Source organism: Lynx rufus, unplaced genomic scaffold (genome assembly GCF_022079265.1).
Source record: "Lynx rufus isolate CCGP_SWC_20201006 ecotype Redwood Valley unplaced genomic scaffold, mLynRuf1.p SCAF_18, whole genome shotgun sequence".
NCBI classification, from domain to species: Eukaryota; Metazoa; Chordata; class Mammalia; order Carnivora; family Felidae; genus Lynx; species Lynx rufus.
In genome coordinates this window covers 30,111,252-30,136,440 of record NW_025814832.1, presented here as the reverse complement: position 1 = coordinate 30,136,440, position 25,189 = coordinate 30,111,252, and the positions used below count along the sequence as shown (strand labels likewise).

Sequence of the window (25,189 nt, the reverse complement as noted above, 5' to 3'; positions counted from 1 at the left end):
CAGGAGCTGAAAGGTTTATCTGATGGTCCCATTCGGGTTTTTTTTTTGGTTTTTTGTTTTCTATTGGAAAAAGCCAGGGCTATTTATCCTCTGCTCGCTGTACTCAGAGATTGATTACCAGACTCTGTTCTGCCTCTCTTCCCCCACTTCCCTAGCCAAACGCTGACGCCAGTCTTCACACCCTTGTCCTAGGTGGCCTGTCCTCAGTAGGCAGCCCCGGGGAAGCCTGGGCTCCCTGCTGAGCCCTCACACAGTCCCAGCGAGGATGAGAGCCCGCACCCCTGTAAGCGTGTCCTTGGACAACGCAAAGTGACTCCACGAACGGGAAAATGTCGTTATTCAAACAACTTTGTTGGGTCAGAGGTGCACCTCGTCTTGTTCATAAGACTTTTGCGACCCTGCAGCCCCGGAGCTGGAGCGGTTTCCCCGGCAACAGTCGCCCCCACCCCTCATTGGAGTGCACACAAGGTTTTAGCTAAAGGCTGTTAAAACGTTAGAGTCCTTTACCCAAAGGTTGGCTCTCCACAATCCCCGCCAAATGTAGGAAAACCAGAACTGAGCCTAAGGGTCCCTCCGCCCAGTACCAGGAACTCGCCCCGCCCCCCGCCTCAACTCCGGCCACTTGGTAACAAACACTTCCACTTCCTGAGCCTTCTTTCTTCTGGCGCCGCGGGGCGCCGCGCAGAGCACTGGGCCCCGCCCCTGAGCGTTCCCATTGGTCAGAGTTGTTCACCCGGCCCGAGCGCCCCTGTTCGTGGCTTCTGATTGGGCCTTGGTGTCCACACCCTCGGCGCGACCCCGCCCCCGGAATAAGGGGCTGGAGCAGATTCGGCATCGCTCAGACGCCGCGCGGGGTGGGGATTGGTCCACGCGCTCCTGCTCCAACTTCTAGCAGTTCGGGGCCACAGCTCGCCGCACACCTGCTTGTTCAGCCAGTCTGAAGGCGCGGGGATTCCCTCCTGCGCTCCCTCCTGCCTGCCGGTCCACAGGGAGGAGAGAAGGGCTGGACCGTCCCGCCACCAGCCCCCAACAGGACCCCACGTCGCACCACTGAGCCGGGCGAGATGAGCGCGGACGCGGCGGCCGGGGCGCCCCTACCCCGGCTCTGCTGCCTGGAGAAGGGTCCGAACGGCTACGGCTTCCACCTGCACGGGGAGAAGGGCAAGGTGGGCCAGTTCATCCGGCTGGTGGAGCCCGGTTCGCCAGCCGAGAAGTCGGGGCTGCTGGCCGGAGACCGGCTGGTGGAAGTGAACGGCGAGAACGTAGAGAAAGAGACCCACCAGCAGGTGGTGAGCCGCATCCGCGCCGCGCTCAACGCAGTGCGCCTGCTGGTGGTCGACCCCGAGACGGACGAGCGACTGCAGAAGCTGGGTGTCCAGGTCCGGGAGGAGCTGCTGCGAGCCCAAGACGGGCCCGGGCAGGCCGAGCCGCCGGCCGCCACCGAGGCGCAGGGGGCTGGTAGCGAAAATGAGCCGCAGGCCGCCGCGCCAGAACCGCGCGAGGTGGAGAAGAGCTGTCCGGAGCGGGTAAGTGTGGGCCGGGACCCAGCCGCGACTGGAAAGGGGTGGGAGTGGGGATCGGGAGAGACCCAGGCGCCCCTCGGACGCCCATCCCCGCGCCTGCCTTGTCTTTCTGAAACTAGATCCTCGAACGGGAGGCTGCTTCCGCCCTCCCGCCGACAGGTCAAACTGGCAGTTGCTGAATTGGGGCTGCGTCCCGCCACCCCCACGCCCCTCCCTCCCCAGACTGGGCTGGGACCCTGAGCGCCTTGCCACCTGCACTTCTTGTCCCTTGGCCTTTGGGAGTGGGGGTGAAGGAGGGTGGCTCAGGGGAGCCCAGTCCCCCTTCCTCGGTTCTGTTGGCGGTATCTGTTCCCGTTCTTCGGAACCCCCCAATCCCGCCCCACGTCGGCCACCTGACTCCCAGCCGCACCAGAGGTGCCAGCTTCCTCCACGGCCCCTGTGGGTGGTAGCTGAAGCTGGGGTGAAGCGACCGCCTGCCCGATTTCAAAAAGCAAGAGGAATAACCGCCCCTTTACTGTGCCGAGCTCCAGCACAAGGAGGGGAGGGGTCGTCCACAGGCTTCTCCCCGCACCTCCCCCCCCTGACCACCCCCCCCCTCCGCCCCGCCGGCTGGTGTGTGTATCATTAACCTCAGCCTGGCTGGACTTCATCCTCCTGAAGTACAGTGTGACTTTTAAGAGGAGACGAAGCCCCGCCATCTCAGGGCGAAGTGTGGGGGTGGGGTGCGGGGAGGAGGTGCAGAGGCGTCTCGGAGGTGGTGGTGGCTCTGCCACCCAGGAGGATTTATGAGTCTCAGGAATGTGAGGAGTAAGCGCCAGCTTGTATCTGGGAATGGGAGGGGAGGACTTTGGAAGAAGGGAACGGGCTGGGGGGAGGGCGGGGAGAGTGGTCCGGTGTCCCGAGGCCAGCAGCACTCACCAGGGGCAGGTGGTCTTGCCCTGTCATCATCTTGTCTCACTCCAGTCCTGGGACACGAAGCAGGCTGGTTACTTTTTGCCCAAGTTTGGTGTTTCCCCAAACGATCCCAGTGTGGACCAGCTGCAGGAGGGTCAGTAGCAAAACAGGAGTGGTGATGAGAGCCTCCTGTCCCCAGGGAGTGAAGGGGGACGCCTTGGGGCGCAGATTGTGGGGAGCTAGGCCTCTCAGGGCCCATTTGGCTTGCACCAGCTCTCCACCTGGTGGCAGCCTGTGGCAGGAGTATCCATGGTGCCAGCAGAAGCTTCCCTGGACAGAGAAAGGGCACTGTTCAGCCTTAAGGTAGAAGGTGGAGCCGGAGAGGACCAGCTGGTTTCGTGGAAGTGAGGTCACCAGGAGCCCCGTCCAGCCAGAGCTGGGTGCTGGGAATACCAAGGCCGCCAGGCTCCCACTTCCTGCCACTGCCAAGCTGGCGTTGGCAAGGGTGGGGGAGGGGTGGGAGCATCCCTGGCAGGGGCTTGACACCGCGGAGTTGGAACCCCTGACCTCTGGTCCCAGGCAGAAATCCAGTTTGAACTTTGTGCTGAGTGCATCGATTTGCCGTTCTCCCACCGCCCCCCCCCCCTTTTTTCTGGACTTTGGCACTGGCACAAGTAACCACCTCCCCGCCCCCATCCCCCACCAAGATACTGTTATGTTCAGCTCCTCCCATTGCCCTTTCAGTTTTTCTTTTTCTTTTTTTTTTCTTTTTTTTTTTTTTTTTTTTTTTTTGCTGCTGTGCAGGAGGGCCTGGGTGGGGAGGTGGATGATGCCAGGAACATGGAGACTTAACCTAGCACATTCACTCCCACCATGCCGTCTGAAAAAGCAGGGGAGCTTCACTTCCTGCTCTCTAGGTGACCACAGAATCCGATCCCCCCGATGGTCATGTGACAACTGCGTTTGTTCCTGCTTTGTTAGGCCAGGAGAAGGGAGTAGAATCCCCTCCAGCCAGTCCTGGGGACACCATCACCAGGCCTCTTGGGGTTTCAGGTCAACAGTCAAGTCACATAACTTATCTGAGCCTTGGTTCTCCCATCTGTAAAGTGGGGTGCGTTGTAACACAGTGACACCCGCCTTGTCTAGAATTTTACAAATAATGGGAAGCACTCATGACGCCCCAAGTGGATGCTGAATTGAGCACCTTTCTTCCTGCCCAGGCATTTGTGCGAGGACCCTTTCATCTTCCTGCATAGCCAGTGCCTCTGGTAGGAAATTCCCATGAACTCTGGTATGGTGGCCATGCAGGTGACCCACCCTTGTCATTGCAAAAAAGAAAAAAAAAAAAAGTTAATAAACATAATAAGAGTTATTTTTTTCCCTAAAAGGCATTTCCTATAAAGAATTTGAGTTTTACTAAGTTAGTTTTAGCCTGAATATGTTTGCAAAGTGGGGGCTATTAGGGTATCTTCATTGGCTCTCACAAGTGAAAAAGGTGTTATGTGGGACAGTGTTGCACGAAGAGTGGGTGGCAGGTGACATCTCACTGGAAAGACCAGACTGGGTCAAGAATCATACAGGGCAGAGGGCGTGGGGGTGCCTGTAGTGCTGTTGGAGGAGCAGGTGGAGGGGACTTGGAGCTCTGCCCACCTGCTTTGTCGGTGACTCTCCCCACCCCCTCGGAGAGAGGCACAGCAACGCCCCTGCCCACAGCTCCCACAGTCACAGTGGTGCCTGGCCTGGCCTGAGCCAGCTCAGCTGTACTAGCTGGGCCACCCCGAGCCACGTATCTTAACCTTTCTAGGCCTCTGTTTCCTCTTGTGTAAGGTGGGGGAGCCTAACAGCTTGCACCTGGGGTTGGGATCACATGGGGCGGTCTGAAAAGCAGTCGTTCTGTGCCTGGCACTAAGTAAGTGCTCAGCAAACGTCGCTGTTGGTATTTGAGTTGAGAAGTATTTCACAGTGATTGTTGCATGCCCACCCATGGGGCAGCCAGCCCTGGATCGGCCTCTGCCTGGGCAAGTGCATCTGTGTCCCAGCCTGGTGCTCAGTGAGTGCTCAGTGAGAGGCCACTGTTCTCAAATAATCAAAGGGGGTTCCACAGCCCATCCCAATACAGCAACCCAGTACATCCCGATGCTACCCTTCAGCCTGGGGACTTGTCAGTCCCCTTCTCCACAAGGCACACTCTCCGAAAACCACTCACAGCCTTGTGGAGCCTCTCCTTGACCCTGCAGACAGAATGAGCTTTCCCCACCCCCACCCCCAAAGTTTATTTATTTTAAGAGCATGAGATGGAACCCAGGAAGGGTAGAGAGAGGGGAAGAGAAAGAATCCCAAGCAGGTTCCGCATTGCAGAGCCTGATGTGGGACTCGAACCTGTGAACCGTGAGATCATGATCTGAGCCAAAATCCAGAGTGGGAGGCTTAACCGACTGAGCCCCCGGGGCACCCCCAGAATGAGCCTTTTCTTTGCTCACCTCCTCCTCCCTGTCCCGCATCTTTTATTGCTCTGAACAGGCAATATTTGAATCATCTGTTCGTGATCTTGACCTCTGCTGCAGTGGTGAAGAGGGCAACAACTGTGTCTTCTTTGTGTTTATATCCCCAGCGCTGTACCTGGCACAGAGGAGGGAGGGGCTCAAATAATTTTTGAACGAATGAATGCATGATAACCACCAGGGACCTTTATCCTAATTCATGTCAGTCCAGCATACCTGGGCCCATTTGCGCCTCGGGCACACCCAGAGATCAGAATTCCAAGGAGTACCTACCTACTCTTTTCTCTTGCCTGCTGGAAGCTTCCATTTTAAGACTAGAAGGCTAAAATTCTGGGCTTCTGTGTTAGCTGGCTCTGGTGCCCTAATTTTCCACTGTGGCCTGCAACCTTCAGCTTCTACTTCTGTGAAATGGGAACACCAATACCCCACCTTGCAGGGTTTGGGGGAGACTTGATGACATAAGAGGGATGTATGTGTGTGTCTCAGTGTGTCAGTGCCCAGCTTGGGGTGGTTTCCTGCCAGACCTGACCCTGATCCCAGAGGCAGAAACGGTGCAGGCCAGGGCAGTTGGAGCATGCGACTCTTGGTCCCGGGATCATGAGTTTGATCCCCATGTTGGGCATGGAGCCTACTTAAAAAATAAATAAAACTTAAATTAAAAAAAGAAAGAGAAAGAGAGAGGGAAAGAAAGAAAAGAAAAGAAAATGAAAAAAAGAAAAGAAAGGAAAGGAAAAGAAAACAGAAAAGAAAAGAGAAAGAAAAGAGTGCAGGCACCCCCCAGGCAGCAAGGTGGGTGCGTGGGCACAATTGCCTGGAAGCCTACCAACTTCTTTCCCAGGACAGGCAGGCCATTTCACACCGACCAAGTTAGAGTTTGGGAGGGCAGAACAGGGTTTGAACTGCAGGGTGTCTGGATTTTAAATAGATGGGTATGTGTGATAGTTTGTGTGTTGGTTCCTGCTCTTAAGCCACATATTTGGGGTCTCTTTCTCTCCTGGTTCTTACCAGGTTCCTGTAAAGTTAAATTCTGGAGAGAGAGAATGGGGCGCTCTTCTCTGTATGTCTAGATAGGGGCCCTTCTCTTCCTCTCCATACTTCCCACCCCATGGGGCCCTGGGGAAGTGGGGGAGCACTTAGGAGTTAGGGGAGGAAGGGCCGTAGCCAGGGTTTCATTGGTGCTGCAAGCCTTTTACAGAGAGAAGCCAGGGTTCTCCATCCCGATATTAGATATTAGGTGTTCATCTTGCTGCTCTGAGTAGCCCTGCCGGGGAAGGAGACTCAAAATTTCTAGTGTCCAGCCTCGTGCCATAAAGATATCGATGCTAATTTCATGGATTCCCCTGACAACCCTGCAAATTGGGTATTATTTTCTGCATTTTGTGAGTTGATAGTAAGTGTTCAATAAGTGATAGGTATTGTGTCTAGCAACGTGCTGTGCATTAAACATGCCTCACGTCCTTTAATCTACACGACCGCCCCGCAAGGCCGGAATTAGCCCCCAACGCTCTACATGTGGAAACTGAAGCTTGGCCAGTTCAGCTGGCTGGCTCCTTACCACATAGCTGGGGTGTATCTTGGAACCCACCTCTCTCTGGCTCCGTTGCCTACACATCCATTTGGCCATACAGTTGGGTTGACCTTGAGGGCCTGAGTGTCCTGCTGGGTGTCTCTGCCCGTCACATTCTGGGCCACATAAGAGCCATCGCCATGGCATAAATTCAGGCTTGCTTGCATCAGCTCCTTGCAAGGAAGGGTCCAGGTAGCTTCTGTCCCTAAGGGATGGCCTTCAGCACCATTAGGAAAATGTGTCAGCCCTGATGGAAGGCCTCCGCCCAGAAGTGGCCTCACCCTTCTTCTGCAATGGGCTGGGGCTAGGAGTCTGGCCACCAAGTCTCTACCCCACTCCCAACCCCCTGGGTCCTAAGAATCTACCTTTGCTGGCTTTGGGGCTTCCCTGTAGCACAAAGGGCCCCTTCTGAAGACCATCCTTGACTGTTGGCCTTGGCTTTCCTTCTCCCCTGGAACAGAACAACTCACCACATAGCCCTCTGGGCAATGTTTAGTTTCCTGTGCCCTAGGAAAGGGCAGGTGGCACGGGTTTCCTAAAAATGGGATTCAAGTGCCACTGGCTCATTGTTGTCATCCGGTATAAGGGTGCTTTATAAGGTCATGGTGCCCGATTCAAACATGGGGGCTGATTTAGAAAAGCGTTTGGGGCTGACAGCGTAATGGTTGAGAGTGAGGCCTTTTAGAAATATCAGCGGGCCATTGTGGCCGCCACCTGCCGCATGTGGCTCTTAGCACTCGAGATGTACTAGAAGTGTGAAATGCACACCAGATTTGGAAGACGTAGTACAAACGAAAGGAAGTAACAGTAATGCTGTTAAATATTTTTAAGTGGATTACATGTTGAAATGATAACAGTTTGGGGTATATCGTGTTAAATAAGATACTTAAAGTTAATTTCTCTTGTTTGTTTTTACTTTAGTGTAATTTTAAATTACCTGCCAGCCTGACATCCTGTTTCTGTCGGGCAGTGCTGCCCCACATCTGAGTTCCGAGCCTGCCTTCTCCCCTCAGCTGGGTACTCGAGCCATTTACGTGATTTCTTTGGACCTGAGTTTCCTTCTCTGGGAAACGAGGGCAGTGATACCTTCCTCGCAGGACTGTAATTGGGTTTGAATGAGAAAGTGCACGTAAAATCCTAGTGCAGTCCTCAGCACATAGTAAGTGCTCATGAAACGGTAGCTGCTATTTATTTCAATAGGGCCCCAAGTATACAGGCTCCCTGAGGGTCTTCATCGGTCTTGGGACAGCCTGCAGGAGTTAAATCCAGTGGCTTCTGGGAGGAGGGTGAGGGATGAGAAGGGACGAGAATGCAGTGCCCGCGGGGCAGGCAGGCATGGGGCGGCCAGCCTGGATGGTGTCCAGCCAGGCAGCAAGCAGCCCACGTACCAGCCTGCTCCGTCCCAGGCTTGCCCAGCCCTGGGGAGACCTGAGCCAAACTCCTTTGGGTGGGTCTCTGCCCGGCACCAGGAGAAAAGAACCAGAGGGAGAAGCTGGCTCAGGGCCCCTGCGTGTTGCGTTGGCGAAGCAGCCCCCGCTTGACCATATGTTTCTCTCCAGGATCCCACCCCAGTTGGGCTCCCAAGAGGGGCCTTCCCACTGGGAAACAGGAAGGACAGGACTAGGGGCTAGAGTAGCTCCTTTTTTGCCAATGGAGGTGTCCGACATCCCTCAGTCCGTACAGACCTGGGTGGGAAAGGTCCTCTAGGGTGAACTGAAGCCATATCAGGACCGTGGGGCAGCAGGCAGTGGCAGCCAAGCCCTCTGTACCCTGGGTGAGGAGAGGATACCTTTAAACCTAGGGCTCTGGTCTGAGCTCCTGGTCACTTCCCAACCTGCCCTAAGGACAGTGCCCCCTTGCTGCCCAGTCATATGTCACCCTCAGGCCAGGCCAGCTCTCGCCATCCATCATGGCTTCCTTGAAGAGCTGGTACCAGGCCCAAGCTTGTGTGTCCAGAGTCCCGTGGAACAACTGAGCTGCCTCCCAGAGCAGTCACGGTGCCTTAATGCCCAGCATACCCTGTATCCCACCCCCACCAGAACAGCCAGGACTCCTTCCCCACCTTCCCCCCTCCCCTCACCCACCCCATTGTTGGGGCTGATCTCCCTGTGTGGGGCAGCAAGCATCAATCTTATCTGCAAAAACAAGAGCCCTTGGCTGGGTTGGGTTGGGGGAAGGGCAGGCTTGGGAGGTGAGGGTCACCTCTGTTGTTCCCTTAGCCACCCTGGTGGTCTTCCTGCTCTTTCAACCCATTCCTTCTGGGACCCACAGCTGGCTCCCTTCTGGAAGCAACCTGGCTGTTTTCTATAGGGCCATCACCATGACACCGATCAGGGAGGGGCTGGGCTCATTGGGGCGTCGGCCCCCAGCAGCCCTCCCCTTAGGAGCAACAGGGAGCGGCCCTGGGCCTGCTCCCCAGAGACGGGCACTGGGATTAGGGTATCGACTTTCCTCAGCTTTCCAGGTGGCTGCTGGTGGCACCTATTGAATAACGTGCCCGCAGTCCGCTCCCTGGGCTGCGTGGGTGGAGGTGACTGGGCGGCCACTCAGGGCTGGGCTGGGCTCCCTGGGAGAGAAGAGAGCATGGAGAGGATGGCCACAGGGGCCTGTGAAAGGATTTGGGACAGCGTCACAACCTGAGGGTGGGAGAAGACTCCAGGAGAAGAGTCTGGAGGCACTTCTGTTGACGGGGTCTTTTCTGGCAAGCTTGTCTGGTGTTGCTTGGAAGTGAGATTCAGACCCATCCAGCCCCCCAGCCCCCCCCCCCCCACCCCAGCCCATTTGCACTGCTCTTTGGCCACCGTTGCCTCTTGTTCCTTCCTCTTGCTTCCTGGTCTCCGCCAGGCTCCTCGCTGAGCAGATTCTGATTTTTGCTTCTGAGCTGTCATCGTTACTGGGAGCCTCACCTGGTACCCTGAACCCTCTTGAGGCCATGTTCCCCACGGGAAGTTGCCCGCCACGCACCAGGACCAGGATGGCCTGGACTTTCCATCTACCCTTTTCCCCAGAAGCAGAACCCAGGTCCTACTTCAGGTCTGGGGGTGCTGGGCCAGCCCTCCCCGCCAGATTCCCAGGGAGGCTGCCCCCGGGGACTCCTCATGCCAGCACCAGCCTCCACCCTGGCTGGGATGGGCTCCTTTGATGGGCTGACTCAGCAGCTGGCAGTGACACCTCCTGGAGACGGCTGGGGGAGGGGTGGACAGAATCAGGCTGGTCTCTCTGGAGGAATTGGAAGCCTCCACCCCTCCTGTGGGAAGGGGACTTGGGAAGGAGGGAGCTAGTTGGGGCCCTTAAAGGTGTCTGAGCGCTTCAGAAAACCACCTGGCGCTTCTCCCTGCTCAGCTACCCCCAGAGGGCAGTGGAGCAGGTCCCAGTGCAGGGGAAAGGGAGCAATGGGGTAACTGACCCCCATTTCCTCTAATCCTAATAACTTGGTACTTGACAGAGGGGAGTGAGGTTCAAAGCAGGCCCTCCGGCTTTAATGACAGATCACCAGACATGGCGTCCAGGGAGATTCGCAGACGGATCAGGAAGGGAAGCCTCTAGCACAGAGACCCAGGCCGATTAATCGCCCTGCTGGCCAGGAGCACTCCCGGAGCCACCAGGCTCCCCCAGCTCAGTCTGGAGCTCTGGCCGCAAGAAGCCTTAAGACCTTGAGCACCCGGAAGGAAGGCTGTGGTTTCATCAGCGACCAGCTGCCTCCCTGCAGAGACTGCAGCCACGGTGGGAGGGCGCACCACGGGAGGGCAACCCGTGTTTACGACTGACTCCTGCAGAGGCCCGGGCTCCAACTGGGCCTCCTCCCAGTCTGGACTTGGGTCCTTCAGGACCAGCCCACAAATGGTTTAAGGAACTCGGGGTCCAAGTCAGAGACCTGATTGGAGCTCTGGCTCTTGCACTGTAAAGCCCTATGACATCAGGCAGTGGGCTTAACATGTGGAGTCTCGGTTTCTCCGTCTTAAAAATGGGGGTGACCAGCCCCAGCCAGGTTGCTAGGGAAGGCTCTTTGGAGTGAGGTGGGGAGGAGCAAGGATGTCAGAGCTGCCCCGTCCCATCCCCCCCCCCTCCCCGCCCCGTCTTGATTCTCCTCCCCACTTTCTCAGGGTGATCGTGAGCTCAGCCTGGCTGTGGAAAGCCGAGCCGGGCCTGCCTGGTGGCACTGGTCAGACCTGTTCCTGCTCACCTCGGCCTGGGGGAGGGCTGGGCTGTCAGCTTTGTGGAGGGATTAGCTGGAGGGGAGAAGAGCCTCACTAACTCCGGAACAAGATCCCCTGGGGACTGGGAGGGCTGTGGGGGTTGGGCGGAGGGGAGAGATGAATGAGGCAGGTGGTGGCAGGGGGCCTCCTGGGACTGTGCCCTGCAGTGAGGAGCCCAGGGGACCTGGAGAGCTTGGGAGAAGGGGATGCTTCACGGCCCCTGGGGAGAGGGTGCCTCCGTGCCCCGGGCCACACACACACTTTTTACGCTCACATCTTTGTCTTTGCTATTGTTCTGGGTTGAGCAGAGCCTGCTGGAGGAGAAGGGCCCAGGGCCTCTGGCCCAGATTAGGGTCCAACCATCACCTCTCCCTCCTAACTTCCTCTCCACAGCCCCCACCAACATCCTGAAACACAGGGAAAGACCTGCCTGGGCAGTTGAAGGAAGGCAAAGTCACCCTTCAGCCACCCCCCTGAGAGTGGAGGGGTGGCGAGCCCCAGATGGTAGCTGCCTCCTGGGGCTGGCAAGTTCGGGCAGGAGGCCTGTAAGCCCTCCTCTCCTTCCCTGCCCTCCCTTGCCAGCTCTACTCCCAGCTTGGGACTGGCGTTTCAGAGCAAACTGGCCCCCACCCTCACCCCCAGAATCTCTCTTCTCTGCTTCAGGGGATTATTCATTAGTGTCCCCAACGCTGAGAAAGTCTACGAGTCCGAGTGCACGGGGATTTGGGAGTTGTAAAGTGTTTCTACCTATGCTAACTATCTCACTTGGCCTCAGAGCAACCCTGGGACCCTGGGAGGCAGGTGGCAAGAAGAATGGCCTATAAATGAGGAACCTAAGGCGCTAAGAAGGAAATAACTTGCCCCAGGTCACATAACTACTAAGTGGGGAAGCTGGCCCCTGGGCCAGCCAGGGTCTCGACTCCCGCCATTGCTCATTGCCTGGTGGCCTGTCGGGGGGATCACCGAGAGCTAGTAGTCGGGCTGCTGCAGCCCTGCCCAGCCAGGCCTGGGAGGCGGGGAGAGGGTCCCCCAAGCCAGGCCTCAGGCTCAGGCTTCTGGTCAAGGTTTCAGTTGCTTGGGCCTTGCACACCCAGATTCCCTCCATCATGTAAATGTGTCCCTAGGCCTGCAGCTTCTGGGCTAAGCTGCTTAAGTGGGTCCAAGGATGGTGAAAAACATTTTCAGCAGAGTGTCTGAGTGCTTGAGAGAAACCTGCCTGAGCCCTTTCAGTAGGTCCCCACTCTGGGCTGCAGCCACACAGGGCTCCCTTCAGCCCAGCCCTGATTTCATGGCCCCTTCCCCGTTCAGGCTCCTTGGGGACCAACAGGTTCTTTGGGGTTCTATGGCTGCCTTTGCCCTCAGCCTTGGTTCTGCTGATGGGGGGTCCCTGTCCTGTCCAGGACCTCTGGCTGTGCTTCTCCCCAGTCTGTGGTCATCTGGCTGCCTGCTTCCTTCCTTTTGGCTGGGCCATTTGGCTTGATGGGGAAAGGCTTTACTATAAACATGCTGACCAGCTTTCAGTAAACACCTGCCCTGCCTCCCCCGCTGCAGAGATCTGGGTGCAAAAGGGCCAGGGATCCCCAGTCACCTAGCCAGGCTGAACTTTTAGAGGGGAGGGAGAAAGTAGCAATCAGAATAACACTATTTACCTTAGAATGTCACAAGGGGAGGGACTTGAGCTAATGTGGTCCTGCCTCCCATTTAACAGAAAAGGCGGCTGGCTTGGACAGGCACCTGAGCCGTTTGCTACAATGCCAAATCTCTGCACAGGTCTTCTGGGGCCCAGCCCAGCATTCTCAAATTGTCGAATTGTTCTGTGGGAGCTCAGCAAACTTGCCTTATTCCCCAGTGTTTCTTTGATGGGGGGGGGGGGTGGGGGGTGGCTATCAGGCACAGGGCAGGGAGAGCGGGACCTCCAGTGATGGAGAATGGTCATAGACCCTCCTTTATCCCCACAGCGTGAGCTTCGGCCTCGGCTCTGCACCATGAAGAAGGGTGCCAATGGCTACGGCTTCAACTTGCACAGCGATAAGTCCAAGCCAGGCCAGTTCATCCGGGCAGTGGATCCAGACTCACCTGCCGAGGCCTCGGGGCTCCGGGCTCAGGACCGCATCGTGGAGGTAGTGATTCTCACCCTCTTCCCAGGCCCTTCCTGACTGCATCCCCACAGATAAGCAATTCCTGGGGGAGCCATCACCCTGTCTGCTCCTTGGTTAGTCCATGGGGCCCAGGTAGCCCACAGATGCCAGGTAGATGGAGGGATGGAGGGAGGGAGGGAGGGAGGGAGGCAGGCAGGAAGCCAGAGAGAGGAGAAGAGTGGTAAGGGGGTCGGCAGGAGGGGAGGGAGGGAGGATGGATGGATGGATGGGTGGGTGGTGGTGGACTTCTTTCCTGCCCCCACCTCCTCTGGGCTCTTTACCAAGAGACAGGCTCAAGATTCAGCCACCCATCCATCCCAGTGGATGTATGTGGCCACCTACAGAGTTTCCCACTGCTGGAGGCCTCCGTGCCAGCAGGTGCAGTCAAACACTCTTGTGCAGTGCTCAGGAGGAAAGGAAATGTGAACCTTGCGCCTCGGGCAGGCCCCAGAATCTCAGTCTTAGAACCTTAGAGCTGGAAGATCAGCTCTCCCAAGACTTCTCATTTTACACATGAGCAAACCACGGCCCAGAGAGGGAAGTCGGACACAAGTACATAGAAACGCTACGGCCCAACCCAGGCCTCCCCTATCTTTCCTGTCCCAGCTGTGTTTGTTTAGTCTTTTCTCCATATTTTCTTTGGCTTTTCTCATGTGTCCTGCCTCCTCATTTGACTGTCAGGTGGGAGGACCACTTGGCTTACTTTAAGACTCCACAGGCAACTGGGCAGGGGGGGCCTCAGTGTCCCCAGACTGCCACCTGGCCGAGGACAAAGAGGACCATTTGTACCTCCCTCCACCTACCCCTCCGAAACTGTGCCGCTAACCCCTGTCCCCACCCACAGGTGAACGGGGTCTGTATGGAGGGCAAGCAGCACGCAGATGTGGTATCTGCCATCAAGGCTGGTGGGGACGAGACCAAGCTGCTGGTGGTAGACAAGGAAACGGATGAGTTCTTCAAGAAATGCAAAGTGACCCCGTCTCAGGAGCATCTGAACGGTGAGCTGGGTGGGGCAGCCGGAGGCCCCCAAATCAAGGATGTTGGCCAGTGCTCTAGATTTTACTGTGTCCCAGGGGAGGGGTGGGCAGCTTCCTGCCTCAGCTCCCTCCCTCTCCTTCGGGGGGGCCAAAGGTGGAGATTGGGAGAGGAGCCTGGTGTCAGGAGAGGAAGCGGGGATGGCAGTGGCTTTCTGAGGATGGCATATGACAGGGTGAGGCCGGCATGAGGGACGGCGAGATGGGACAGAGGCACTCATTCCCAGGCCAAAGCAGCAGCACCAGAGGGAAGCCTCAGCCCCCCATCCCCGCACCCCTCGCAGGTTCTCCAGGCAGTGCTGCCGCAAGGGAAGGGTTAACTCCAGCTCCGCTTGGTCAGATCAGAGTCCAGTGACAGGGGCCCAGTGCCTCCCCTCCCTTCTCTCAGGTTGTCTTGGAAACCCAGGCTCACTGGCTCTAGAGAGCAGTGGGTCCCTCCTTGGTCCCTGGGCCCCTGCCCTCCCCATCCCCCATATTACACTGCCAAGCCTGGCACCTCCCCCTGCCCAAGTCCAAGCCAAACCGGGCAACCCTGCCGCCCGAGGGCAGTGAGGAGTTAAGCAACCCTCACTCCCTGGTCTGGACTTTCTCCCTGGGAAAATGGCTCCTGGGGGAGTTGGGGAGGGGGGTGTAGGGTAGGTGGGACCTCTTTGGACTTTGCAGCGGGTGGGGCCTCCCTCAGGGTGTCAGGATTTTATTTGTAGGAGGGTGATCTACTCAGAGGTCCTGCCACAGACCCCTATCCCTAGGTGGAGGGGCCAGGTGGGTCCTGGGGTGGGGGTGGGGGGGCGGTCCTGGAAGCAGGGATGGGTCAGGTGGAAGTCCCCCGCAGACTCTAGGCACGGGCGGTCAGGCACTGCCTCACCCTTGTTTCCCATGTTCATAGAAACCAGATAGCCCAGGTAGTTCCTTTCTTCGGTGAGGGCAAACTGAGGCCCCAAGAAGCCCCAGCCTTCCTCTTGGCAACACGCTTTGGGGAAGACAGCTGGAATCTGGATTCCACGAGGCTCCTCCAATACCTCACCCTGCCGCCTCTGGCATCCTTCCCCCACCTACTCCTAAGAAATCAGCCCTCGGACATTCCTTCTTCTTATCTCTCTGGCTGGGTGGGATGGGCCCTGAGAACTACTGTGAGCGCAGCCTCGAGCCAGAGAAGCTGCACTGGGAGAGGCCTGGGGGCAGGTCTCCTCCCCAGGTGTCTCTCCTGCGGTCTCCAGGCCGCCCTCCTCCTCCCAGCTGGGTGTAACTGTCCGCAAGAAGAATGCCCCCCTCCCAGCAGCTGCCTCCTGACCACATGAGACAGCCTGGCCCCAGTGGGGAAGGGGCCGGCATGGGGGGAGTGGGAGAGTGAGTGTCTCCGGGTCCCAGCAGTCCCCTGCTTGGCCATCGCGGGAAGGCCGTGGGTGGCAACAAGGAGGAAATGATGAGAATCGGGTGTGCCTGCCGTCCAGGCCAGCACGAAAGATGCACGATGACGTTAAACGAAGAGTTCAGAAGAAATCCACCCAGGCTGACCAGTCCCCAGAGGTGGAACGGGGACCCCAGGCTGGTGTCTCTCCTTCTGACCCCTCCTGCCACCACCAGTTTTCCCATGGCAGGGGGAGGGCACACTCAGGACACTGCCCTGAGCCCCCTCATCCCCTTGCCTTCACATTGGCAAGCACGAGGTGGGATTAGTTTCTCTTTCAGCCAAGGCAGGTACTAACCATAATCTGGGGTGTAGTTCCAATTCTGGTGACAGCATCACTACCTAGGAGCCATTTGAAAAATGTCGATTCCTAGGCCCATTCCAGACCCACTGCATCAGGCCCTAGTGCCAAGGCCCAGGGATCTGCTTCCCAGGTCTTAGGCAGCCAGCCTGGAATTTCATCCCCATCTAGAACATTGGTTTTCCAAATAGCTCATTACCCATCAGTGGTTCATGAGATCAACTTAGCAGAGACCAGCATACTTCTTTGAACGAAACTGAATCAAAAACATTGGAGAGCATTGACGAAGCAGAAGGGGAAATGTTGTTTCGTGAAACTTCTGTTACACGTGTGTAGTCTCTGTGTGTGTGCTGGGTCACCAGAAAGTCAGACAGACTTCTAGAAGGTTGCAGTCAAGATACTTAAACACTGACGTAGGGAACAAGGTCTAATTATGACCTAAACCCCAAAGCTCTCCCTCCTCTCCAGGCACCACTCTGTCCGCATTCCCCAGAGCTTCTGGACTCACCTCTGCTGTTTTTTCCTTCCCGTAGGTCCCCTGCCCGAGCCCTTTACCAATGGGGAGATCCGGAAGGTAAAGGCAGGCCCTCTAACACTTCTCTGGCTCTCACGCGGGGCTGCAGAAGGGTGGAAGGTGGCATGGTTGGGACAGGGACAGCTGTGTGGCTCAGGTTGAAACCCCCATTTCCAAGCTGCTCCCTTCTGAGCTCCAAGCTATAGAACTGCCGGTGCACCCCTCAACCCCTGCCTAGCGCCAGGGCAGTCAGGAGAGAGAGAGGCCTGGCCGGGCCCCTCTGCAGCCCGCCATCCTGGTGACAAACCCCGCCTCCAACTCCCCACCGTACAGAAGAGGCCTTTCTTCCCCCCAAGAACAGAGCTTCAGTGTCTGGACGCACGCTGCCTGGGCCCTGCTGCTTCCAGTCTGGGTTGGAAGAACAAAGCCCCTCCTCCCCTCCTCCCTGGGCGGAAGGGAAGAGAAGGCAGTGGAGGCTGGGGAAGAGATGGTGGGGCCTGGTGCCAGCTGAGGCCGCAGAGGAACCCAGGCAGAGGCTGAGCACCAAGTCGGAGCCTTGGCCAAGACCTTCACTCCGAGACAGGCTGACTCAGAGTCAGACCACAGAGCTGGAGCTCTCTGCGGGGTCTACTGAAAGGTCTCCCCTCCCCAAGGGCTCTCCCCCAGGGCCCACCTGAAGTTTGTGTCACCCCATCGGTGGGCCTAGAACTCTCATCAGCCTTATTCCTTCAAAGCCCTTCTTGGTTACTTTGGGGTAAAGGTTTCAAGATTCCTAGGGTCAAGTCCAAGTAAACAGGTAGGCCAGAGGAATTCAGGGAGTATCACACGTGTTCCCGGTGCCAAGCGGAGGCTCTCTGTGCCTCACCCTCCATGAAGCCCCTCCATGGTCATTGGCCCCAAAGGCTAGTCAACCCTGAAGGCTCCTTCGGGAGGGCTGGGGAGGGGGTTCTGTGTGAGCAGTTCTGCTAATCCCACAACGGTCACTCCCACCTGGGTGGTGGAACCAGGCTGCCCTCTGATCCTTAGAGGAATGTAAAACTGTCAATCCCCAAGGGGCCCCGCCAGGCTCAGGCAGTGGGGCTTTGGGGTGGGTGTTAAAGGTTTGAGGGGAGCTTCTCTGACTGGGCACCGGTCTCCCCTGGGGGCTCCTCTCTTATTCAGGACTCCCCCACCCCATCCCTTGCCAACCCACACCCCTCCTCTCTGTTTCAGGAGAACAGCCGTGAAGTCCTGGCTGAGGTAGCATCTGAGAGCCCCAGATCAGCCCTGGCAAGATCCACCTCCAGTGATACCAGTGAGGAGGTAGGCTGGCCGGGCGGGCGGGCAGAGGGTGGCACTGAGTTACGGGAAGCCCATTCCCAGGCCACGCTCGTTCCTGGCACGCCAGCCTGCCTTGGAGGTCACATGCTATGCCACGTTCTGTTCTTGTGACCTGGCTTCCCTGGGCACTGCCCCAAGGGAGCCGGCCACCTTGCCGAGGCTGAGGACCGGGACGCCTCGCCAGGCACTGACTCCCGGCCCTCTGCCGCCGCCTCCTCCTCTTTGCAGCTGAATTCCCAAGACAGCCCCAGGAAACAGGACTCCACAGCACCCTCGTCTACCTCTTCCTCCTCCGACCCCATCCTGGACTTCAACATCTCCCTGGCCGTGGCCAAAGAGAGGGCTCACCAGAAACGCAGCAACAAGCGGGCTCCGCAGATGGACTGGAGCAAGAAAAACGAACTCTTCAGCAACTTCTGAGTGTCCTCCTCCGGGCACCAGGGAAAGCTGGTGCGACTGGGCCAGCCCCCCTGCCCCACCCGAGCCAGCTTCCTCTCCCTCCTCCCCACTCACTCCCCTCCCTAATCTACACACAAATCAGCACCAGCGTCCCTCTTCTATCGGTGAATCTGATTTTTCTAGAGAACCGTGCTCTTCCCTTACCTCGGGGAAGGTCAGTGTTTCCAACCTGCCCCAGTCAGCAAGCAGACTCTGGCCTGCGTCTCCTGCGTGCTTCAGCCTACCAGGGGCGCCCTCACCACACCCCTGGGACCTCAGTGAAACCCATACCAAGCAAGGACCTGGGGACAGGCAAGAGGTCCTGTTCTTTCATGACCCCAAGTGATGAGTCAAAGGTTAATCAAGGACTGCTGATTACAGCAACGCTGTGGAATGGACAGGGGCCCGTCGTTCTCAGAGCTGCGGCTGGGGCATTTACTTTTGTTCATTTGATTTTTTTTTTTTTTTTTTTTTTGAGTGCAGTACCACAGACAGAGTTTAGAGGGATTTTTGTTTCCTTGATTAACATGATTTTCCAGGTTGTTGCATCCAGGATATAGCAGCAACCTTAGCCTTAAACTTTGTTTTTGCTCCTACTACATGCCCCCCCCCACCACCACCGGGAGCCCCGGGCAACATGGGAGGGTCTGGCCACCTCCTGCCCAGCCACCCCACTGTAAGGAAACTCCCATCAGAAATTCAACTGGCTTCCAAACCGCCTTGGCCTCTGTGTCTTCCTTTAGAGCCCTGGGTAGCCTCTGGCTGACAGGGTAGGGTACAGCTGGACGGGAAGACAGTCCAGGGCTCTCTGACTCCAGGCCAGGGAACAGAATGTGGGCAGCTATAAATCAGAGGGCCTTGGGCCCTGCAGCTGCCTGAGCTTTGCACAAGTCCTGCCCCAGAGAAACAGTTGTAGGAGGTGGGAGGTAAGATCCACACAGCCAGAAGGCTTTATGCAGTTTTAATTCAAGAGTGCTGAAACTGTGAATCCCAAATGGAGCTGCATTTGGAATAGAAGACTTGGCTTTGATCTTTCCACTCAGCCAGTGGGGTGCAGGATCCCCTGGAGTGGGCTGAGCTGGCACCAGATTTTCTATCTTATCTGGCCGTGGACAGGATTGGAGGGCAGCTCTCCAGGACTAGGGGAAAACAAACCCAGCCCACCGAGTCGCAGGACATGCTCTGTGTCAGGTGGGGTGGAAGGGACTTTCCAAGGGCAAAATGCCCTGCTCCTCCTCAAAAAGATCCAGGGCTCTTACACCCGTGGCACCTGAGGCCACATCCCAGAAGCCTGACAAAATGGCCCACAAGGGCTGACACTGCCAGGCCCAGAGGCTCCTGGGTTGGTGCTTGCAGAGAAGGAAGAGAAGTTGATGCTACAAGAGACAGCTAATCAAAGGGAGTTAAGAATGAGTCACTATCTGGACATCTTGGTCTCTAGTTAGGGCTTAGAGTCCCACCAGTGGTAAGAGAAACCATTCCAAACCTTTTCACGGCACCAACGGCCTGGGGTCTGGCCCGCCCCCTCCTAACCTTGCCATTATCCTTTGGCCCATGTCGAGGTCCCTTCAGGTAAGCAAGGCCTGAAGACTGCCCCACAGGGCAGTGGAGGGACCCCTCCCTACCTCACCTGTTGAGTAGGGAAGCCCTGGGGGCCTCTGACTAAGCTGAAGGCCAGAACTCCTACCCCTTCCCTACCACTGAGGGGCCGGACACAGTACAAAGGGGGCTTCCAAATGCAGTCAGATTCTAGTGGGATTCACCAGGATCAAGGGGACTGGGAACTGAGGGCCTCAGCAGTAGTTCTGGCTCTGCCATCAAATGCTCCGACCCCTTGAGCAAATCACTGCAATTCACCTGCAGGTTTCCTCCCCTTGGGAATACCCTGGGTACCCTTGAGGGTCTCTTCCGTGACTGTTTTGAAACGTGTCTGGCCTTGATAACCACCGCAGATCATGACTGGACAGTTAGGAATCCAGGTGCGTTCCCCCAGCCCCCACCCCCTCGCTCTCTGCCTGTTAAAGCACCAGGCAGCCTGGCGGTCCCGAACCCGTGCCTCTGGCGCCTCCTTGTGGCTCTGTCAGGTGCAGCTGCTCCCGGAAGCAGAGAAGTGAGGGGTGGAGAGTAAGAGATCACAGGTACCTTCAGGAAGGTACCGCTGAGTGGCTTCTGCTTCCTCCTGCAGCCCTTGCAACTGAGCTGAGGCTCCAGGCTTCAACAGAGCGGTGCTTCAGCCACAAGCAGCTGCATCCAAAACTCAATCCTGGGTCCAAAGAGAAGCAGCAAGGACAAAGGACACATGCTCACTTTCCAAGCCTCCTGTTTTTCAGGGCCTAGCTCGTTCACTTCCAAACTTCTTGGGGTCACACTTAGCCTACTAATGCAGAACAAAAGCAGACTGAGCTCCTCCTGCCCTGATCCTACCACGCTGACTAGACGCTGCAGGCTGGACCTTCTGGTGGCTCACCACTGAGGCCCAAGGAGAAAGCAGGGGAAAGTGCTGTGCAGTACGCTTTACTCCAGGTCAGGGCCTCCACTCCAGGGCACCGCCTCTGCCCTTCCAAGGGAAAGGGGGTGTCCTGGCCATTCACCAGGCCCCCATTCACCTCTGTTCCCACCTCCACCCTGCCTCCCGTGGATTCGTGCTGTCCACTCCAGGTCCGAGAGTCCACTCCAGGTTTCTCCTGGCCAGCCCTGGAGCAGTTCATCCACACTGCCAGCCTGAGGGAGGCCAAGGCAAGTCCAGCCCAGAATCTGAAGGGCCCCAAAAGGAGGCTCCCAGGCTAGATGGAGGTAGAAGCACTCTGCCCCAAAGGCCTCAAAGGTTCACCTTTGGACTGCGTGGTCCCACCACCCCCATTCACAGAGGGTGGCTGCCTGCAAGGTCAGTGGTCAACAGGACTCTGACAGCCCATCTCTATAGCACTTCTCTTGCACATGGCTGGTCTGCTCCAGAAGCCACTGCCGCTCATGTTCGGTCACTGTCAGTCTGAGCGTCACCTCTTGAAAGACGCTACTCACAGCCACCTATGTGAACCAGAGAGAGCAGAGCCAGCTAAGTTACAGCTATGAGCTCTAGCACCACTGGGGCTCACCACCCAGGCCTCACCCTCCCACCAGTGACATCCTTACCTGCTCAAAGTGAAGCTTCCGGAACATCCGGATACTTGGTTCATTTCCTTGCCCAATTTTAGCCTCAAACTTGGTCAGACCTAGCTTGGACACTCCTCCCAGAGAAGATCAAAAGAGAGGGACAAGCCACAGGGTGAAGCCCCCCTCCCACACACACCTCCTGTCCTTCCTGTCCCATTTTGCCTTGGAGGCACCTGTCACCTGCCCCCCCCCCACCCTCAGGCCTGGAGAAGGCCCACTCCCAACATGCCCTCATGTGCCCTCACCCTCACCTGGGCCTGGCCACTTCTCCCACTGTCTGCTCAGACTTCCTTACCATAAGACATCATCATGAGAGCAGCCTCGGTGCCAAAGCCTTTGCCCCTGCAGCTGGGCTCTAAGAAAAACAATGATAGTCACTGATGCTGTGTGCCAGGCTCCACCGCAGGTCCTGGACAGCTAAAACCTCATCTCATCCCTCGCAGCCCTACACAGTACTATTATTACCATTGTGCAGATAATAATACAGACACAGAAATTAAAATGACCTGCACAAGCGCTCACAGCTTAGAGACCCCCAGCAACCTGACCCCAAAGCTGACCCTTTAACCTCAGTGTGCTGCCTCAGAAGGACAGTTTTGGGGAAAGGCTGTGGACCAAGAGGGACACAAACTAGAGGGGCTCCTCCCACAGCATGGGAAGATGCTCCAGATATGCTCATTTATTTTGGGAGGGTCCCCAGTGCCCAGTCCCCCCCTCCCCCAGCAAGGATGGGGCATGATGAAGTTGGAAGACCCCCAAACCAAAGGTTAAATTCGCATCTAAGCATAACATGGGAATAAAGGAAACCTCCACGGGTGAGCCACTAGGTGCTGGGCTTACTAACGTGGAACCTTCCATTGACCTGAGGACCCTCTGCAGCCCCAGCTGGCTTAGGGTTCAGCAGATCGAGGGCCAGAAGGGAGGGAAGGCAGGGCCAGGTGGAACAAACCTGCAATCATGACCTCAATCTCCCCCAAGGAGGGGTCCCCTGGATCTGTGAGGAAGAGGTTCACATCTCCTGCCATGCAGCTCTCTTCAGTGGTGCGTGGCTGGGCCTGCCACTTCTCTGCATCCAGCACAATGAATGTGCACTCTGAGGAGGGAGGCGACAGGGTTATCGCCTCCACTCCCCAAAGCAGGGGAGTAACGACAGTCTTCCCACCCAAACCAGAGAGCTGCAGAACATCGCCTCTGTCTGCCGGGAGAAAAAGGGGCCCAGAGCTCCCTTTAGCGGATTACAAAGCCCTAAATTTGCCTCACGCGGGAAAAGACAGTCTCCCCTGAACAGCAGCTGTATTCTCAGGGAGCAGTAACCACAACTGGGTTTGTGCAAGAGATGTGAGGGGCAGGGCCTCAGTTTACAGCCAGAGCCCCAAATGCTTTACTCTCTCTCCCAGGCCTGATGCAGTGAGTGGGGAAGAAGACAGAAGCGTCAGCCACGGGGACTGGCTTCAGTGGGCATAAGAGTACGACGGTTTCAGGCACTTTCCGGGCTTTTCATGAAGGGCTTTTCACAAAGTTGCTGTGGCCCTGGAAGGGCTACAGCTGGGAATGAGAAAGGGAGAGAGGGAACCAGGAGACTGTCTCTGGAGCCAGCACAGGGCTTCTGCTTCTCACTGTCTGCATCTTCCCGCCAGCTCTCCTGCATCGAGTACTCTTGCTCCAGGGTCAGGGGCTCAGAGGCTGTCAAACGCTGCAGCTCCTCCGATTTCATCCACTCGTGGTACCTGCAGGGACAGGGGGATGACCTTCGGCATGCAGGACTGATTCAGAAGCACGGGCCTGACATTTTATGAGATGAGGAAACTGGTAGAAAAGAGAGGCCCACAAGGCTAACACAGGGCTCATAAAAGACCCAAGGAAAGGGTCACAGTAGTTCCTAAGACAGAGAGCCACCAGCACAAGACCCAGAAGCAGGCTGGTCCTACAAGAGAGCAGCAGGAGGGATCAGTTCTGTCTGTCCAGCTTCCCATCCGGTCTCAGGGGTCAGTGCGGGGGAGCAGTCTGAACTCAAACATTCCTCAAATTCCTGAGTGGAAGTGTATAGCAGGCTGACCTCAGTAAGGAAGGCGGGACAGATCTCCACAAAGGCCGAGCACAGGAACCCCCAAAAAGAAAAACTGCAAATAGAGAATACACCCCCACATCCGCACCATCCCAGTCTACGAGACATCTGTCAATTGCCAATTACCGCCCCCCACACACACACACACACAAGAGTCTGACCCTGCCACTCAGTTCTGGCCTCTTAAAAACAGTAGACATCAGAACAACCCATCAGCTCAGTTTTATGACAAGCTGACATTAAGTCTTCAAGAACGGAGCATATTCACTGACGCCAGAAGAACGTCACTAATTTACAACTGGGCAGTTCCTTCTTTTCTTACACACATTCACTTTAAATAATTCCTTGCTGAAAGTCCAAAAAGGAAGCTGGGAGGATGAAAGGGAAAAGCGGGCGATGAGTAACTTGAAGGGAAGTCGTCCTCCTCTACTTCAGCATCCACTTTTTTCTGTCATTACTGCTCCAAGCGATGATGCTTCTCCTCTTTAGAGGAAATAGCCTCTGAGGTTGGGGCTAAGGAAGGGAGGCCCTCCTGGCTGCACCTTGGAGAACTGGCTTGCACCCCATGTTAGGTGGACCCTTACCTAGGCACGTGCTCTGAGGTGTAGGGTACCAGCACCACCTTCTTTCCCAGCAGCAAGATGTTCTCGTTTAATCTCATGGTAGCAGCCTGCAGGTGGGGAGGGCAAGCGCTTCAGGACCTTGTTTCCTCCCACTTAGGGTGGGAGCCCTGAGCCTTCAGTTCACTGAATGTCTCCCGGGGGCTAAGCTGGCAGAAGAACCTTGGTCCTTCTTTCCTTCCAAACACTTCAGAGAACACGACTCTAGACCCCTTGAGAGAAGGGGAAGCGGGCTGGTTAAAGATAATTAAACAATTCTTGAATCGCATCTCAGGGGGTTAAGCCTGAGCTGCCATGTCTGCGTGTCCCACCTCGCCGAACGTGGAAGCCCGGAGCTCAAGCACCGACACTTAACCCCAAAGCTCCCATCACGCGCCCCAGTCCTGACACTCGGTCCCACGATCAACTTTCAGCCCCGCTTTAAGCCTATTTCCAACCCCTTCTCCCAGCGACCACCCCCCCCCCGACCTGACTCGGGCCCTCTCTCCTCCCTACCCACCAAGCCAGGCCTAATTAGGCTCCTTCAGGGTGAGGCAGACTTAAATTCTCACTCCCCTCCCCTCAGTGTGGACCTGTGGGCTACTCTCCTCTAGCCCTTCCTTCCCCACCCCACCCCCAACACCGGGGTCCCAGAACGGCTCAACACACACCCACTCCCCGCCGAAGAAAGCGTCCCCACCCGAGGGGGCGATCCGCCTCCTGAGACAAGCCCAGCTTCCCCACCGGCCCGCGGCCTCCCAGCCCGCACGCGCGTGGGAGCGCCCCTCCCCGGTTTCCGCCACGCAGACGGCAGCCGCCCCGGCCCAATCCCGGTCCCGCCTCCGCAAGGCGCCCAATCAGCGCGCTGCGCCCCGCCCAGGGCGCGCACGGGCTAGGTGGGCTCCGAACGCGGGCGCATGCGCGCTGCGCGCGCTGGTGCGGGACAGCTGGCGCCGGCGGCAGCGGAGGGGTTGGAGGCGGCTGCCGGGAGTCAGCCGCCGTGCAGGTGTCCGGTCCGGCGGGAGGGTGGGATGGGCTGGGGCGGCGCCAGACTCGGGGCCCCTCCGGGAGGGAGGAATAAGTCGGGGAAAGGCTCGGAGCGGGGCTCTTGAGAAGAGGGGGAGGCTTGAGGCTGGGGAGCCCAGAGGCAGGGCAAAATACAGGTGGCGGGGGGGCGGGGAATGGAGGACTCGTTCCAAAGGAGAGGTTTGGGGACCAGGAGTTGGGTTGGGAGGCGACCTGGAAAAGCCCCCAGTTTGTTGCCCTAGGCGGAGGTGACAGTTATTTGGGCTGCCGTGTGTAGTAGCGAGCTCGCTGTTCCTGACATCAAACGTGGATAGCCACCTCAGAGTGTGCAAAGGGGGCGCTTGTGGTGGGGGAGACTTCGTGGCTTGTGGGTCTCCTCGATTCACTTGGAGTCTGAGCGGCCCTGGATGCATTCATGCCCCGCACAGCAAGGAAAAAGTTCGAGGAAACCACCCTGGGGTCAGTCTTCTAGGGCTGTCTCTCATGGCAGATGTTGAGGCCACGTCTGTAAT

General features: G+C 57.2%; 2 protein-coding genes across 4 annotated transcripts; one reads left to right on the top strand and one right to left on the bottom strand.

Annotated features, from left to right (window-relative positions):
• Positions 1-848: 848 nt before the first annotated feature.
• On the top strand, positions 849-18,553 carry NHERF1 (NHERF family PDZ scaffold protein 1). The gene is made up of 6 exons (XM_047081449.1): positions 849-1,526; positions 12,640-12,801; positions 13,664-13,817; positions 16,096-16,136; positions 17,289-17,378; positions 17,625-18,553. Exons 1-6 carry the CDS (start codon positions 1,065-1,067, stop codon positions 17,814-17,816), a joined length of 1,101 nt encoding a protein of 366 aa, XP_046937405.1. The 5' UTR covers positions 849-1,064; the 3' UTR covers positions 17,817-18,553.
• On the bottom strand, positions 18,342-24,393 carry NAT9 (N-acetyltransferase 9 (putative)). Of its 3 annotated transcripts, none has more exons than XM_047081458.1 (7): positions 24,323-24,393; positions 23,637-23,722; positions 22,605-22,714; positions 21,937-22,080; positions 21,283-21,342; positions 20,967-21,061; positions 18,342-20,861 (listed from the first exon to the last, which is right to left on the bottom strand). In XM_047081458.1, exons 2-7 carry the CDS (start codon positions 23,711-23,713, stop codon positions 20,727-20,729), a joined length of 621 nt encoding a protein of 206 aa, XP_046937414.1. In that variant the 5' UTR covers positions 23,714-23,722; positions 24,323-24,393; the 3' UTR covers positions 18,342-20,726. The 3 variants fall into 3 exon arrangements, with proteins under 3 accessions (XP_046937414.1, XP_046937415.1, XP_046937416.1); XM_047081459.1 differs by having other exon boundaries at positions 20,967-21,058; XM_047081460.1 differs by having other exon boundaries at positions 20,836-20,861; positions 20,967-20,981.
• Between the last annotated feature and the right edge of the window lie 796 nt (positions 24,394-25,189).